The sequence below is a fragment of the Argiope bruennichi genome, chromosome 7, assembly GCF_947563725.1.
Source record: "Argiope bruennichi chromosome 7, qqArgBrue1.1, whole genome shotgun sequence".
In the NCBI taxonomy this organism is placed as follows: domain Eukaryota; kingdom Metazoa; phylum Arthropoda; class Arachnida; order Araneae; family Araneidae; genus Argiope; species Argiope bruennichi.
The window spans coordinates 10,304,603-10,323,101 of NC_079157.1; the positions used below are offsets into that span (position 1 = coordinate 10,304,603).

The following is an 18,499-nucleotide window of genomic DNA, read 5'->3' on the forward strand; positions in this document are numbered from 1 at the left end:
ATGATATAAATCTTCTAAAATATCAAATACAAAACTAGAATAATAGCAAAAAGCCTATAATTATAATTTTAAAGTGTTTACCAAACAACTATATGGTAATAGTGGAAATATTTTTTAAAAAAAAAATGAATAGTTTATTTTTACAGGGTTGTCACTCAAATCTGGAAAAAAAAAAAAAAAAATCCCTCTGTTTTCACTGTATGCATATTCAAGATATAAGGAAACACAAAAATAGCACTCGTACTAATTACAATGTTATATGGTTTTAAGGAGTGGAAAAGGCAAGGAAAGGAAACAAAAAGTTAACATTTTTTTGAAATAATAGAATATTAAAAGAAGGTTTATTTTATATATATAAAAAAAGACAATTTCTCATTATTTATTATCTAGAATTCAGCAAGATAAAAATTTATATGTTAAGGGAGGGGGTTATATTAGCTTTATATTTATAACCTCCTTAATTGTAAGTCACACAAAATTAAGGACTCTGGTAAAATAAAACACAAAACATTTTTATTATCATGATATAAATCATTTAATGATTACATAACAAAAACATTAGAGAGAAAAATTACTTTATTTTTTAATTCCTTTTTGCCAATTCATGTATTTGGACACCAGCTTTTTCAGACTTTTTAGCCATTTGTTTCATGGAGCTAATCCTTAAGAAATAAAGGCCTGACATTTTTGTATGGCCTAACACACATTTTTTAGCTGATCCACTTTCTGTGAACATACGTGAAAATATTTACGATATATTATCAAATACATTAAAGGACGAACGTGATGCAACAAGTTTTAATGCTCATAAAAATTCAGCTTTAAATAATTGAGCTGTTTATTTTGTAAGTGGGGCAAGTCCATTTTTGAAAAAAATGGAGATAATGGCAGTTATAGATAAAACTTGTTATAATCTTTTTATGAGTAAAATATTTATAGTAAAAAAATATTTAGATTCTAGTATTTTGGAGCTGGAAGTTTTAGCTCTTAACAGTATTGAAAATCTGTTTATTTTGAAAGTGGTGCAAGTCCATCTTAGATTGAAATTATATTTGACCGAATATATCATGGCAAAATTTAGCTCTGGTTGCTCTACGGTGAAGGAAATGTGGCCGTTTGACATCCTGTCTGAAATCTAGGGTGTTTCTATTTATCTATTTTGGATATTGAAAATCGGTATCATATTTTATAAATAATAAAAATATATCTTAATTTTATATGTCGATAATAATGTTTACTTCCATCACTGATTATTCAGTCCAGTGACAACGAAGTAAATATCATTGATCACAAATTTTTACTGTCAGGACATTCATTTCTACAGAACGATTGTGATTTTGGAGTGGAACTATCCAGTAACTATTCAATCCAGAAACTAGTTCCTTGCTTATTCCCCAGAATTACTATAAAATAATACAAAATTGTCAGAAACATAATACATTTTTAGTACATGAAATGAAACATGGAAATTTATTTTCAACCCAACCTCCGGAAAAAGCGGTTTTAAAAAGAAAGAAAAATACTGGTGGAGAAACCGTGAATTGATTAACTATATGCTGGATCAGATTTACAAGGGATGCACCATACAAAATGTTCAACAAAACTTCGATAGAACGAGATTTTGAATTTAAAGTTATTGATTTGTCAACACAACGAGGAAGGTAAATAATTCCAAGTAATTTCAGAAATATAAAATTATCTTTTATGTAAGAAAAAAAGGAGATTTATTACATCTGAAAAATACAAGATATGGTGGATTTATTACCATATATACCCCCCTTTCATCATGAATTTTTTTAAAATGTTAAATCTTGAATAAAATTCAAATTGATTATACCTACATATAAACTGAAATATATAATTTCATTGAAATTCTTAATAAAACTGAATTGTTTGTTGTTATGTTATATTTTTTACAAGAATATTCTTGGTTTTATTTCCCTTTTTATCAAATGAATAAATATTTATAACAATTTGAATAGCATTTTGTTTTTATTATTAAAAAAAGGCTGATGCAACTGAAATATCATTTCCCAATCAAATGAATGATTGCAATAATTCTTTAATTTTGAAAGTGAGGCAAGTTCATTTAGTTATAATGGAACTCTTATTTTTTTAGTCAGCACTATTGGATTATAAACCTACATTATCTGGTACCAAAAAATACAAAAAAATATATCTATTAATACTTACCAATATTTTTAAATTTATTGAAACGCAAACCTTTAAATATCTGGCAGTAACAAAAAATGGACTTGCCCCATTTTCAAAATAAACGGTTTAATTGTTCTTGAGCTAAAAAATTCAAAATTGGTTTATTTTCGGACATTAAATTTGACGTTTTCGCATTTGACATATCATCTTCTCCTTTAGATAAAAAGTAGTAAGATTAGTAGTTGGATTAATTGTAACCTTTTTCAACTGACACGCAATTTCGTTTCACTATTTTGGTATGTCAAAGAAGTGTCTGTTTCCCCATATTACTTAGGCTTACTATCTTCTTACAAAGCGAGCAATATGTAACAAATCGATTCTAAACCCTTTCAACAAAATCAGAATTGATTATTTTTTATTCATCCAATTCGTATAAAATACAGATTTTGAGCAACTTATTGTTTAAAAAAATTCTCTGAACAACTCTAAATAAACTGACAATTTTTCAAGTGATAAACAAACCATTCAATAAACTCATGAGTGAATGAGTAAATACCCCTGCTATGCAGATTGAATGTTGCTATTCCTGCCAGAGAAATGTATTCTAATATTTTACATGATTACAGAAGTCTTGTGCATGCTTATGAGCTGTAATTCTGGTGTTTTATGAAAAAAGAATAACTGTCTCACAAATTGTAACTGGACTGATCTATACAGAAAAAAAGGGGGGAAGGTACAAAAGGTTCGAGCTTTCGCATTACACAATCGCGAATGGCATTGTTCCGTTTTTGGAAGCAATGACTATAATCTTTTATTCTTGTAATCTCTAAGCATCAGCATTTTTTAGATGGGAAAAGAAAGAACTAAAAAACATACAATGTCCGGTATTTTTCCCATTTTTTATGAAAATTTTCAAATTTTCCTGCATTTTCAAAGTATTTTTTAGTGGATTTTTAAATTCCTTATGTGTTCCTAGTTTTCCAGATACTCCCGGTGGCATGGCTACCCTGTTCTTAATAGATATGTTTAAGAACAATAATATTTCTTACTATCAAGTACCATTCATGAAAAATATTTTAAATTTTTTAAAAAATCTAATTTTCTAAAAATGTCAGGTGATAAATAATTTAGCAAAGCAAAAAGCACAGATTCCTTATAAAGAATTATTGTATTCCCCCCCCCCCTTAATATTTAATGTTATGTACAGAAATGTTACCTCATACATCTATTTCATATTATACACTATATCAATTTTGAAGTAAATAATAAATATAAGCTTCAACTGAAATAAAACTCATTTACATCAATATATATATATATATAAAGTAATCAAAAGATTAATCATTGCTACCTAACCATAAATCTAAATAAGGACAATATTACTAAAAATATTATTGCAAAGTAAATTTATGTTAATATAAATTATACTTATCATGTTAAGTAAATTATTATTTAATATTATTAGTTTACCTTTCAAATATTAATAGGCTTTCATTTAATTTAAAAATCTTCATTTCAATTTATAAATGTTATAATACAATAAAATTTTAATAACAAGGAATATTTTGGTGATTAAGCCACATTAAACATCATTTTTAAAAAATTTAAAATTCCCCATTACCACAGAATTGTATTGAAAAGTCAAAGTATAAATAACAGATAAAGTAAATCTTTTAAAACATGGTGGCCAACATGCAGTTAATTATATTATTACAAGAAAAAATATTCTATGCCTGCATATTTAACAGTTTAATAAATATGAAAATTAGATAAAAGCATCAAATGAAAATGATGCTAATAAAAATATTCATTTTATCTGTTTTTAATAAAAATGCTTAATAGTTAAAATGATAAAACATCAAAAGATACGGTAGGGATAACTCATCTGTTGACAAACATGGATTACCAGAAATTGTTAGCTGCTCCAAGCAATGCAGTTTAACCAAATGAGAAACCTAATATTAAAAAAAAGGAAGCAAATAATAAAATACAGTATTATTAATAATTAACACAAAGAAATAAAATAATGATGATACAACTAAGAATATATAATACATTAAAGAATGATACATAATTAACACAAAACTGTTTAAATGTAGCATTTTTCTAAAAGATCTCAAATTATGTAAAATTTTATTGTTAATATGAAAAGGAAACTATTTGGTAAAATATTCCATTTAAAACAATTCTTTTCTGAAGTATCAATTACATTATGTTGTAAAAAGAAATACGAAATGTATTTTAAATTAATACAAAACAGTAAATTTAAAAATAATCAAATTTATAAAACTCACTTCATTTAAATCAGCTAAACAGTTATCAGCTAAGGATAAAGTGCAAATGCAAGTTGGAAAGTAAGTTGAGGCACGATTTAAAGTGGAAATTTTATTACCATTCAAATGAAGAACCTGAAATGGAGATAAATTTAGGGAAAGGAAAAATAAAATATCCATAAAAAGTTAGAATTGGTGCAAAAACTGGAATATAATTATCATCTTTTTAATGACAATGAGAGATAAGAATTCTAGAAACCGTAATGGATGACTTTGTAAAGCATTAACATAATGATGCAGATAATAAACTTTGCATCATATTTATTTTCAATCAATGATAATTCTGATCAATTACAAAGAATTATTTGCGACAGACAAGGACAGACTCCAGGAAGTGGTAAAAACAGTTTACGAAGAATTAAAGAAGAGTCTCTCTCAGTGAGGCATGTTTAAATGCAATATGCAATCAAAATATGCAATAAATACGACAAAATATATAATTAAAAATAAAGTGAAAGTAAATTTTGACAAAAGAATCTGTGTATGTGCATTTGCAATTATTATATTAAAAATTATTAATTTAATAAAATCAGATATCTTTATGAATATATTCAAAAAATTATCTGTAATATATGAAAGATCATGATTGCAGACAAAATTTACAAAATCAGCATAAAAAAACTATTTGTATTTGCAAGAAATCATACTTCTTTTATAGTAAAAGGAACTAATTAGACATCACAAATAAACATAAAAAAATTAATTTATTAATTTTTAAGTAGCAATTTATTTAAATAAATATTTTCATTCAAATATGTATCTAAATGTTTTAAATGCTAAACAAATGAGTTAACATATTTCAGAAAGAAAACATAATAAAGAATTTCATTTGTAAGACACTAAATTGTTATACAACTTTATAAAGTTATATTGAGCAAATATACAGAAAGAAATATTTGTAGGTGTACACATAAAATATTTACATCTTCTTCATTCAAACAATACCTTAAGTTTTGATAAATTTGATATATCACTAATAGCACTAATGTTGTTTCTTGACAAATCCAGGTGGACCAGATTATTGGAAAATTGCAAATTCTGAATAACCTGAAAAAAGCAGATTAAATTCATTACCAGGACAGCTTAATTAGATAATGTTCATTAAAATATATAATTATTAATAGATTAATGGAAATGCAAAAAGTGGTTTTAGAAATCATGTCTAGTTTAAAAATTCCTGAAAAATCTGCCAAGGAAAAGATACAATTAAAGCATTTCATGCAGAATCATCATTAGTATATAAATATACGTGATGCTAATAGCAATGAAAAAAATAATGATAAATTGCCATTTATTTCTTTATTATAAATATTTTACAGAATAATTTGAAATAGTTGAATTTAAGTAAAAAATAATGAAAAAATAGAAATAAAATAATTTATTCAGAACTCAGCAAAAATATTATAATTAAAATATTTTTTCCAATATTAGTCAGGTATTAATGCAACATTAAAAAATAATAATAATGTGTGAGAACCAATAAATGCATTAACATTAGGTCAGTTTCAGAAACTGGAATATTTAATTAAAAAATAACAATTAATATATCAACATAATGATAGTAAAATGAAATACAAATAACTTACTTTTATATTATTAACTGAAAGGTTTAAAAATGTTAGATTTGGGAGTTCCTTTAAACCTAGAAAAGCAGAAACAAGTTGAAGATTAAACTTCCAGACTACAGTAAATGATGTAAAAACAATCTACAAGACATCTAATAATAAGAAATGTGCATTTATTTACATTTTGCTTGAAAGTATACAGTAAAAATTAGCAAACAGACACAAAAGTATTATTAAGTAATCCCAAAAGAATAGCAGTGTTATATGGCAATGATTTTTACAATTATTCTCACAAATTTGTGTATAGTCTTCTATGCAAGGATGAAAAAAGAGTCAAAATATTTATGTATGAACATTTTTTTTACACCACAAAAAATTTATAAGAATTGCCAAATGCTGCCTTCCCACTCACTACACATATGCAACTGATTTCAATGTTAAAAAGCAACCTGAATAAATAAAAATGAAAAGAACGGAAAAAGAAAGTTGCTTATCATTAAAGTTTTTTTTAATATAAAATTTTGCAAAAATTAATCTTTACCTTTAAATTTTCTCTTGCCTTCAAATTCTTTAATTCTAAACAATAGTAAATTTCATGCTGTAATTTTCTATATTACAATTACTCAGGAGATTTTATCTTTTGTATTTCGATTTCAATAAAGACTGAAAATCTAGCAAATCTGATATTTAAGTATTTTTTTGTTGATCTCCATCTAGTTCTAAAATTATTAAATGACAGCGGGGTTGAATCATAATCTTGCAGATATTTTCAGTTTAGAAAACTATTAAAAATTAATGGGAAGTGCATTTTTGTTTTATTAGATTGCTATTGTGCAAACTGAACTTGATCTAAAGTTTGATGCGTCCAGTTCTCCATCAATACAGTTGATTGTGTATACATCAACAAGCAATGATAAAATCTTTGTTCTGTGCATATGGTTTATGAAAACTGACCAGTATTTTTTGTCAAGCCAAGATATTTGTCATGTACAAAAAGTAAATACATTTGTGTAGCAAGTACTTAAAATTTTACATATTATTCTTTTAATTTGTTTCATGTTTAACACAAAATTTTGTAATAAATTTTTCCTTCAACTCTTATTAAATAGCTGAAATCACCCCCCCCCCTTCCATTTTCAATGAGAATACAATATTTTGATTTCTTTTTAAAATTTAATTGTCTCTTGAAACTGACTGCTGTTGTTTCTTCTATGATAATTTTTCAAAGAAAATAATACCGTGTATAATGATATCTGTGAAAACAAAATGTAATGCTTATCTACTTAAAATAGAATAAACATTTCAAGCAAGTTTAAAAAAAAAATTTTTTTTAAGATATCTGAAAATATTTTGGAACATAATGCACAGATGTGATTGACCTAAAGGGGAAAAAAAAAAAAGGAAATCCAAAAAGTAATATGAAACAACATGCAAAAAGTATAAATTAAGTAGTCAATGTGCACAAAAAATTTTCAAAACTATAGTTTAAACAGGTTTTATATTTATTTCCAAATATTCATAAGAATCAAAAATATGATTTTTCCAAAGACACTTTAAGAAGTATATTATAGGACAAATTAAATGTATACAGGATAATAAATATGAGGGTAAAGCCAGTACTTTATTTCAACAAATATCACTAGAATAACTCAATAAAAATTTCTTTAATGTCAATTGGAAGTTTGTGGCATATCTTGGACCTATTACTGGCGTTTTTCTACAGGTCTTTCACTGACATGACTCAATAGGCATTTCATAGTTTGCTTTTGAGCATCAGTCACATTGGTATAACAAGTAGCTTCATTTTGCTAACAAGAATCATATATGGAAGAAATACTCGAAACCCGAGATCTTATTTTCTTAAAATGAATATTTCTCTGCAATTTGATAGCTTTGCTAGGTATTTTCATTGCAGTTTTTTTTAAAACTTTTGTAGCTTTTTCTTAGGGAAAAAAATGTTTATGACTAGCAATTGTTAATTGAACTGCAAGGTTCTTAAAAAGTGGAAAAGATGGGAAATCCCCCCCCCCCAAAAGCAGGAAACTGCAGATTTAAAGAAGAATCACATCCCTGATAACAGCCTGATGTACTGATGATCATTCATGGTTTCTGCATTTCAATTAAACATATAACACAGGTTAGAAATACAATGGAATTGACTAAAAAAATACTACACATTTGAAATTGATTTTTTGAAAATTAATTTTAAAAGATCTAAGTGAGTCAGATAGGGTAATTGGAAACAGTAGTTACAGTATGTGTTAATAAAGCTACAGTGAACAAGGAAATATGCCTTTTTTAAAGTATTCTGCATAAAGTGGAACAACAGTGTTATTTTTTTAAGTTGTTTACTTTAGTTGCAATTGTGTTTTTTAAAAAAGTGAAACCAAAACTTCCCTAAATGCCATCACACGCTTTCTACACTGATTATTTAGAAGATAAATTGCAAAGTCATATTTTATCTGGACATGTGAGCACAATTAGGAGCAAAACTTAAAATTTTAAATTTAATTAAAATTTAAAATTGTAGATCTAAAATACAAAATATGAATATAATGCTGAAGAGAGAAAACTACTGAGAAGTAAAGGTCCAAAATTTAAAATTTTACATATTAAATACATAGTCTTTGAAACATTACATACTGATAATTAAGTTCAAGCATAAATGTTATCAGAATAAAAAGAATTTTGAAAAAAAAAAAAATCAAATACTATAAAGGATTTGTCCTCAGAAATAACATACATTTCTATATATAATTAATAAAAAAATTTATTGAAAGTGAAGCTTTCTTTTTATCTTTTATCATTTAGCACAATTTAATACAAAAAAAAAATAGTTAAAAGTATAAAAATACTAATCACTACTTCACTCCATCACTATTACTTTCAAACTATTAAATCAAGATATGATCTTTTTAAAAGAGAAACAAAAGAGCTCTACATACCTTCAATACACACTATATTATTATTTGGCAGATTTAAATGAGTGATGTGGTGACATTTACTCACACCATACATTCGAATAATAACATTTCCAGATGCAGATACCTGAATTAAAAGTGATTTTTAATTTCTAAAATATGAGACAAAATATGAAACATTTTTCAACACAGGAAAAAAAAAAAAACTTTAGTATTTCCTACATAGTAATGACCATAAATATCAATTTTAATCTTTATACATATTTTGTTACGTATAACATAAGTTAACAAAATTTTGCTATATTAAAGTAAAGAAAGAAATTTTCTACATAAGCCTTAATGCTTGTAAAAGTAGCTACAATCAATATATCAGTTTTGTACTATACATTACAATACAATCAAATGCACCTGAAAATCCCTTCTAGCTCTAATATAAAATGAACTTCATAAAAATTTTCTTTACTTCCGCAATATAATTTACATTAAAAAAACTCTGTTCATAGAAATCTATTAATAAATAAACTTTTGTTATTACTTTATAAAACTGATTAAAAAGAAAAACTAATTAAAATTTAAATTTTGCATTTTCCGTTATAATTTATACTTACTTTTTCCAGATCTGGAAAACATTCAAGATTTTCAAGTTTTGTCAATTCATTATTATCTAGAATAAGTTGCTTAAAACCAACACCATCTCTTTTCTCAAGCTTTTTAATTCCAGCCCCAGATAAATCTAATGTATGTTTCTCTGAAAAATTAACCAGATTAGCAACTGTATTATGAAATAAATCATTCCTAGAAAAGGAAGAAAAAATATTATAATATAAATACACAAAGATATGTGTGATTAATTATTTCTAAGTTAATCATGATATGTGAATTGATATTTCCTTATTATAACAGTCACCAGGCATGCTTGGTGATCTTAGGATAACCAGCTGATTTGCATGATTGCAGCCAGTACTATTTTAGCAAATTTGTAGGAGCCTAGTTATTAGCTTCTACAGTTCACCAAGTTCTATGGTTCAAGGTACCTTATTATATAAGGAAATACCATGAACTGCTACTATTGATTCATTTACAAGATGATATTTGCAATTATTTTCATTCATTTTAGTTAAACAAAATCACCATACAATGATATTTGAGAATATCTTAATTACTGAGTGTCATGAATATACATGATATTTTAGTCGTAAACAACATTCAAAGCATATGGGCAAACACTTTTCAGTGAAGATCCGGCACATCATTAGGATGTTGGCAACACAAGCACATCACCTCTGTATTTTCTAGGGAAACAAGAATGCGTTTGCTAGCTTAGCTACAATTTCTTATTCTCGCATTCTATAAGCTGCCAAGCTTTTGAGCATGCATCAGAATGCATCTATTTAGTCAAAATAGGAGTGAAAGTTAAGATAAAAGCAGGAGATGTTTTCATTTAACAATAAGATGAACTCGAATTATACATAGATTTTTGAAGCATAAAAACAGCAAGTAATTTATAATATTGTCAGAAAAAGACACTAATTCCCAATAAAATACTTTAGAACAATTTTTATTTACTGCAAGAGGTTTAAACATTAAATTATGAGGAATAAACAAGATTATGTTCTTAAAATTTGGTAATGCACTTTTTCACAAAATAATAAACTTTTTAGGTTTAACAAATTTAATGATATTGGATAAAATATTTTTTGTGCCAGTTTTTTTATATTTGAATTAGCCACATGTGTAATCAATATGCAATTTTGATTAAATATAAAGTGTATGATCAGGAATGGCATGACACTCACATATACTTGGGAAAAAAACAGAACAAAAAAGTATCTAATGGGATGGAAAATCAGGTCAAAGATTGTAGAGGAACTCCAGAAATGCACTCATTTTTCCACATCTCACCTCTTAGCAAGGTAGAACAATCAAAAGTAGTAGTCTCATATTTTGAAATGAACAGTATCTAATCTCATCTTTCAAGTGTTCCCTGAAGGGATAATCTTTTCTAGTAAAATATACATTCTTCTGGAATTCTCAATAGGTAATATAAATCATTTAATAATTACTTCCCATTTCAGAAACCAAAAATCTATCAATCCACTTCCATATAAATAAAACAATAAGCTATGAAGTTTCCTCTTTTATTTTAGACTGACTGGAATAGTATGAATAGTATTTACATTTATGCTCTTCTCTCTCCTTAATAATTTTTTTTATCTTCTAATATAACCAATGGTTATTTTTTTGTTGTTGTTGTTGTATCTCTATAAAAAAAATCATGTGCCTCTTCAAAATTTCAAAGAATCCTGATTATCCAAGTTTTAATTGGACATTTTCAATATTATTATTTTAAATTAATTAAAGAAATAGAAATCCACCTTTGAGAACTGTAACAGAAGTACAAAAGAAAGAGCTGATAGCAATACAAGTGGCTAAAAAAAATGAAGAGATTAGAGAAACCTAATCAAACAATTTAAGGAAATATTCACTTCCATGAAATGCAAAATATTGATAAGGTATTTTAAAGGGGTTCAAATGCAACATAAACCAAGGGAAAGAATCACAAAATAAAGGACATGAAAATAAATTAATTTAGACATAGAACAAAACAGCAAAATAAATGAAATCGCACAAATATTGTAAAGGGAGGTAAACCATCTTGCAGTCACATTTTTTATAAAGGAATTTAAGTAACAGAAGAATATAATAGTATTTTTTTTTCTAATGTATGATAAAAGAGTAACAAGATTATCAATAACAGAATGATGATATTAGTTTACACTCCTTGCATTAGTTGCAGATTTCCAATAAGGCATATATCTAGGGCTGCAAGCAAATCAACTAAAAATATTTACTTTCTTGTTGCTAAAATAATAAGTTTTATAAAAATTATTATTTCTATGAATTATAAAATATTAGGATAATATTAGAATTTATTAGAACATTTTACCAAACATATTTAGCAATATAAAATATAGATTAATAGAGAGTCTAGAGTAATTTATTAAATATATATATTCACAAAATTAATAAAACAAAAATATCAACATAAAATAAAACATTTCGAAATTAAAAATACATTACAGTATGAAAATAAATTATACCATTTATAAAAAGGTCTCATAATGTGTACTGCTTACAGCAGCCAAGTGTCTAAATCTGACAATTCTTTACATGTAATTTCTAAATGACTTTTAAAAATTTATACATGTTTTACATTAACAATTAAACTGTTATCTTAATATATTCTGAAACAATTTTATTAAAAAAACAAAACAAAAATAATTTTCTAGTAGAACTGTACATTTCTCAATTAGCTTTTACTATATTTCAAAAAAATTTTACATTAGGGTGCATTTGTATATTCATCGTTATAAATCAATGAAATTGTTGTCTTCATTTTTTAGAAACATTCAATAATATAGAAAATAAATATATTATTTTCCGTGCCTTGATATTATTTAACAAATACCAGTTTCAACTTGAACCATGTAAAATATTTAGTTAAGCATTTTAAAGAAAAATATTATTTAAGTTTATATAAAATATGAACCAATGGTCATTAGTACTGCTTGTCATCTTCATTCAATAAAATAATTTTTACTTCAATTTTATTACTAAATTTGGGCTGAGTTATGTGCAAATCAAAACAGAATATTATGCCTGTTTTCATTTTTTTTTATCAACAAGTGTATATTTAATTTATCTTGCTGCAAAGTAGGGTAAATGATTCAAACATCCCATCAGGGCGATACTCAGCTGAAAAAAAATTAATGTACATTTAGTTTCGTTTTACATGCATGGTTAAAATGACATTTTATGCCCACTCTTAAAGATACGTGTGCGATTATGTCCCTTTCCTAATAAAAAAGATCTCTATTACAAAAGAAATTATGAAATTTTTAAATAAACAACTTTTTAAAACTAAATAAAATATCTTTATTACGACAAAGTAATCAATTGAATAAAAATTATTACAGAAACTTAAGTATATAAATAAACGGAATAAAACTTGAGGGTAGGAGAAAAATAATGTTCTCAATTTTTGATTTTTAATAATTTTAAAAACTATTTGGATGCATTACAAACATATTTTCAATTTAAAGTTTGAAACATCCATACCATTGGCCGCCATTTTTAAACATTGGATGATGGATGCCACTATAAGTACATAATATTTATTAGATTATGGAAATAAATCATTTTAAATAATTGAATTGTCAAATCCACAAATGAAAAGAAAATAATTTATTTATTTAAACATGATACTAATGATGTGGAAAAAGGGAAAAAAGTCCTTATGTAGGTTTCCACAATTCTGCTTTGTTGAGAAAAAAAAATGAATACATTGATTGTTGTAGTTGAATACAAAAAAATTCCAATGCTTAAAATTTACTAAATTTGAAAGATTTTAAAGTTTTTTAGTAAACAGAATTTGCCAGTTATTGCTAAATCACATGAAAAATTGGAATGAAGTGAACTGAAGTAAAAGTTATGAAAGCAATCTGAAGTGAAATCACTCATTACTAATTTAACATCGTATGGTGAAATTCTACAGAGCGGCAGGATGAAGTATGATTTTTGATATTTTCAATCCATTATAATCTGATTTATACAATAAAAATATGCTAAAATTTTGTTTTCAAATTTCAGGATCGAAATCTGTTCATTTAGTGGATACCGTATGTATCCCGGCCATGGCAAAAAAATGGTCAAAACTGATGGAAAGGTGAGCAATTGTTTATAGTAAAAAATCTCGGATAGCTTTGTTTAAAATAAAAAATAATAATTAATAACATTAATTTAAACGCATGTAGAAAAATATTGATGCATTTTATTTCAAACTTCTTTTGTTTTATTTATTTGTTTACAATTTCTTCTCAAAGGGCAAAAAAAAAAAAAGAATCTAAATTGAACTATATTTCGAATACTTGGTGAACTGTAAATAATCATTATTTTGTCGCTTCGTTTGATTCATTTAGGTAAAAACTATTTATACGTATTCCAGAATGTAGTATGTAAACACGTTGCATCTGTCATTTATTTTAAATTTGGTGCATGTAATGATATATACATTTGCAGAGCACTTTATGAATGTTAAATTGAACGTATTGGAATATTATTATGTTGAAAACTTATATTTGGAGATCTTTCTCGTGGGAGATGTTAATAATAAATTTGAAAGTCGATCAAAGTTCACATTTCAGTTAATATTTTGTGATTATAATAAAATGTGTAAGTTATGAATGTAAATAATTGCATAACTATATGTCAATAAATTTGGCTTAATTAGTGCATAAATGAGATAAAATATGAAAATCAGTTAAGAATTATATATGTGAAACGTAACTGGCTGTCTCCCACTAAACGTTTCGTGGATAAAGCTTGTTTACATATTGGTATTTCCGAAGACTGAATGCTGTTCCATTTTTTTTAATAATTTGCAAGCAATTAGTCTTAATCTTTAGCTATGTTGGTTTCTCTTGGCTGTTCATAAACATTCTTACTATGCTTTATAAGCTATGTCATTTTATCCATCCATTCATAAGCAAAGAATTATTGATTAATTGTGGGATTCATTGCCTAATACTTTTAATTAATGTGTAATTACCAATCAAATTCACTATCAATGTGCCTTCTTTGACATCTCATGCACAGAAAAGCAAAAGTTCTGTCAAAGTAAAACTTCTTTAAAAAAATAAATATATTATTATTGGTTTAAACTGAATAACAAATAATTGATTTCATAATTGCAATGGTATTTTCTATATACTTTATTTCATGTTGTATTACAATGTGAATAGGTGGTATGGTTAGTAACTCGTTATATACATTTCTGAATTGTCATGGCATTAATTTAATAGTTTGATGCATTTACATATATACCATGTCTTACTCTTATTTACTAATAGGAGGACATTTATGAATATAATTAATAAAAAGGCAGTGAATGAATAAGTGTAAACAATCTTTCATATTTAGAATAAAAATCAGTAAATTTGGTTTTTATGTAAATAATTTCTTTTAGCAGTAAATATATAATAGGTTTTTTCTCTTAGGAATTTAATTAATACTTATTTTCTTATTCTTACAGTCTTTCATGTTTCTTAATGGTAAAACTGAAGCTTCCCACATGATGAAAAGAAATCCCAGAAAAGTCACATGGACTGTCTTATACAGAAGGAAACACAAGAAAGGTATTGAAGAAGAAACAAGCAAAAAGAGGACTCGTCGTACTGCAAAATTCCAGAGAGCTATTGTTGGAGCTAGTTTAAGCGACATCATGGCAAAGAGGAATATGAAACCTGAGGTTAGGAAAGCTCAGAGAGAACAAGCTGTCAGGTAACATACTTTCTTGTTATGCTTTCCTATAATCAATTAAACAATGCTGTCTATCTAAAAATTATTAATGTCGTTTAAATTGTTCTTGTAAACCTTAGCATAAAAAATAACTTCTTTTTTTAATTAAAAATTCTGATGCTGATATAGAAAAGTTAATAATGGATTCTTTTTGGGACAAAATGCTATAAAAAAATTTTTTAAAGAAACAACTGAAAGACGTGAAACATTTATGCCAGAACCTAGTACATATTTCTATTCATAATGTTTATGATAAGTTCTCTCTCAACTGTATACTTGCTAGAAATAGGAGTGTTTATATTCAAGGAGAATAGTGAAACTAGCCTTACTGTAACAAGGTGGAAACCGTTCTTTCTTTTCTTGTGAATTTCAAGGACCTACAAGAAAAATGTTATTTTATTTTAAGAATTGAACTTTGACTGTTTGTTTTAAACATCAATATTATATCAAAGAAACATCAATATTTGCTTTTTAACTGATGTAGCTTGCAATTCAGTAGAATCATATTAGCAATTGTGAGAAATAATGATAGTGGTAATAATGAAGATACTGATGATAGTCTCATGGTGAGACATAGTTAAAAGAGAATTTTTCTTGAATAAAAACTTAACGAAACATATGAACACATATAATCAGTAAAATACTTTTTCCGAATATGTTGAAAAAAAAGGAAATAAATGCTTGTTTGGCCACAATTTTGAACACATGATTTCTTGCAAGTATAGACAAAGTCTATGAATAAACTAGCTGAAAAGTAAAAATATGTATACAGATTTTCAGTACATAGATATTCAATATATTTCAAATTGTTATAGGATTTAAGCTATGACATAGTAAAAATTTTAAATTTGGTACAGTAACGTAAATTTAAAAAATATTTTAAAGATTTTTTTTATTTCTGTCTTATGTGGTCCCCTCCCCCTTTTGTTTTTGTTTCAGCTTATGCGTTGTGAAGTTTCCACTGTTTAATAGTTTGAGTGAAATCAACTTGCTGTTCCTATGACTTTGTTCTGAATTTTTTATGCATTTGATGGTAGTTAAAAGCATATTTATGAAGAATTCATTTAGTTATATTTCTGTTGTTTTAGGTGTCATTATACTCTAGGGGAACTTATAAAAACATTATGAAATATGCATAAAGTTGATTTGAGCTATAAACTTGATTTTTATGGAGCTGAAGAAACTGGAAATGTGTATCAAAAAGTTAATGTTAGAAAATAATACTGTTGGCTCTAATAATTTTTTTAAAATTGAGAACAAAAAATTAAGGCAGTGTGGATTTATATGCAGTAACTTTTTTTATATAAAAACAAAACATTTTTAAAACTTAATTATATTACTTCTAGAATTTGTGAAATATTTGTGCATAAAGTGTTTCTAACACTTATCTAGTTATCCTTTGCATTTATAAAAAAAAAAAATGCTTTAAAATATAGTTTGCTTTTCCTTTCATCATGCTCAAGATAATCTTAATTCTATTTATTGGCGAAAAATGGAAAGAACCATATAGCTACAAGTTGAAACATGCGTCATACCTGATTGGTTGCATTCGAATAATCTTTAAAATAATATTATATGAAATGAAATTAGACTGAAATGAATGTTTGCTTTTTAAACCCTTATTATTAGTTTTAATTTTTGAGAACCTAATTCCTTGGTTTTAAAAAAAAATGAACTCGCAAAATATATTCACATTAGACTTTTTCTGACAACTTGCATATTTCCTTTTTTTCAGGGCTGCAAAAGAAAAACAAAGGGCACAAAAAGCTCAAAAGAAGGCCACTGCTGCTCCTACAAAGGTAAAACCATTTTGAATAATTTAAAATTCATGAAATGTCTTCTAGTTATTAACACATTAAATGTAATTTGTTCCATAAAGAAATGTATGAATAGAGTATTTCTTATAATATTTTGATATATAATTTATAGTCAATGATTGATTAATTTGTAATTTCTTCATGCCTTTAGCTTTTAAATATATTTTCTTTATTTTTGTTTGGATGTGGTATGGGTAAAAGAAAATGTTTATTTTTCAAATATTTAAACAAATTAAAATCCTATATTTTGCATTAAACACTTTGTGTATGCAATAATACAAAAGGAAACAAATGATGTAACAAATTTTAGATGACAAACTAGGTTTATGGTTTTTTTTTTTATTTAGAATTCGTGTGAGTTCATATTGAAGTTTTAAGTTATAATAGGTGGGATGAAAAGTTAAAATATATTTTTTATCCAATATTGTGAAAATTTTTAAAATGTCTTTTTTTTTAAAAAAAAAGTAGAGAGAAATTCGGTAATAAACACAAATTAAATGCATTCGTTTTTTTTTCAATTTCAGGTTGCTAAGGTTGCCCAGAAGCAGAAAGCTGCCAAGCCTGTACAAGTAAAAGCTCCTCGTGTTGGTGGAAAGAGATAAATGTTAGACATATTAAATAAAATAAACTTGTATAGAAAGTGATTTTTGTTATTATTTCTTTATCTCTCAAGATTTCTTCGCCTAAACCATTGCAAGAGCAGTATAGCATACCAAATAAGAAGATAGAAAAAAGATAAAATATTCTGAGTGTATATAGTTTTTGAAAACAATTTGTGGGCACATTTTGGTTCTGCAAGAAAAATAGCTTGCAATACTCAGAAATAAGTTTTGCTGAATCTGCTGAGTTCAGAAGAATGAAAAATTATTTTTAGAGATAATTACATAATATGGATGCTTTTCAGTCTACTATTTCTTTTCTTTTTTTTTTTTTTTTCCTTAACTGTTGAATGTTCTAAAAATAATCCATATAATATGCATAGTATATTAAAAGGGGAGATTTGTTCTCCTTTTCTTTGTTATGAACACATTCTGAAATTATTTCCTTTGATTATTCAAGAAATATTTTGTATCCAGTTTATTTGACTATGTTACAAATCAGTCAATGGCAGATTAATTATTTGAACTGTTGGGGGGAGTAAGATATTAGATAAGTAGAATCAACCAAAATGCTGTGGTACATTCATATATAAGAATATCCTATTTCAGTCTAGCAGTGTTATCTTGAAGTATGAATAAAGAAAATTTGCATGTTTATTGGGGGGGGGGGGTAGTCGCCTAACATCACTGTCTATAATTTGAATCTATAGTACCTTATCACAGTACTAGCAATTTGTTGTAGAACATAAAATT

At 26.0% G+C, this 18,499-nt stretch overlaps 2 protein-coding genes across 2 annotated transcripts in view; one reads left to right on the forward strand and one right to left on the reverse strand.

Moving 5' to 3' along the window:
• LOC129975689 (centrosomal protein of 97 kDa-like) overlaps positions 1-13,114 on the reverse strand; it is a 33,038-nt gene extending 19,924 nt beyond the window's left edge. Inside the window, exons 1-7 of the mRNA XM_056088816.1 lie at positions 13,093-13,114; positions 9,582-9,721; positions 8,998-9,100; positions 6,074-6,129; positions 5,433-5,534; positions 4,449-4,562; positions 4,024-4,109 (exon numbers count right to left, since the gene is read on the reverse strand). Of these exons, the coding sequence (XP_055944791.1) occupies positions 4,024-4,109; positions 4,449-4,562; positions 5,433-5,534; positions 6,074-6,129; positions 8,998-9,100; positions 9,582-9,721; positions 13,093-13,105 (614 nt within the window). The 5' untranslated portion in view covers positions 13,106-13,114. The remainder of the gene's footprint in view (positions 1-4,023; positions 4,110-4,448; positions 4,563-5,432; positions 5,535-6,073; positions 6,130-8,997; positions 9,101-9,581; positions 9,722-13,092) is intronic.
• A 323-nt stretch (positions 13,115-13,437) lies between these two features.
• Positions 13,438-17,791, forward strand: LOC129975703 (60S ribosomal protein L24-like). The gene is made up of 5 exons (XM_056088856.1): positions 13,438-13,542; positions 13,624-13,699; positions 15,065-15,312; positions 17,066-17,129; positions 17,672-17,791. Exons 1-5 carry the CDS (start codon positions 13,538-13,540, stop codon positions 17,747-17,749), a joined length of 471 nt encoding a protein of 156 aa, XP_055944831.1. The 5' UTR covers positions 13,438-13,537; the 3' UTR covers positions 17,750-17,791.
• Positions 17,792-18,499: the final 708 nt, after the last annotated feature.

Bases quoted from the DNA above. Each gene is read 5' to 3' on its own strand.
- LOC129975703 (XM_056088856.1), top strand. The intron at 15,313-17,065 runs GTAACATACTTT...CCTTTTTTTCAG, and splicing joins CAGAGAGAACAAGCTGTCAG to GGCTGCAAAAGAAAAACAAA. The intron at 17,130-17,671 runs GTAAAACCATTT...TTTCAATTTCAG, and splicing joins CCACTGCTGCTCCTACAAAG to GTTGCTAAGGTTGCCCAGAA.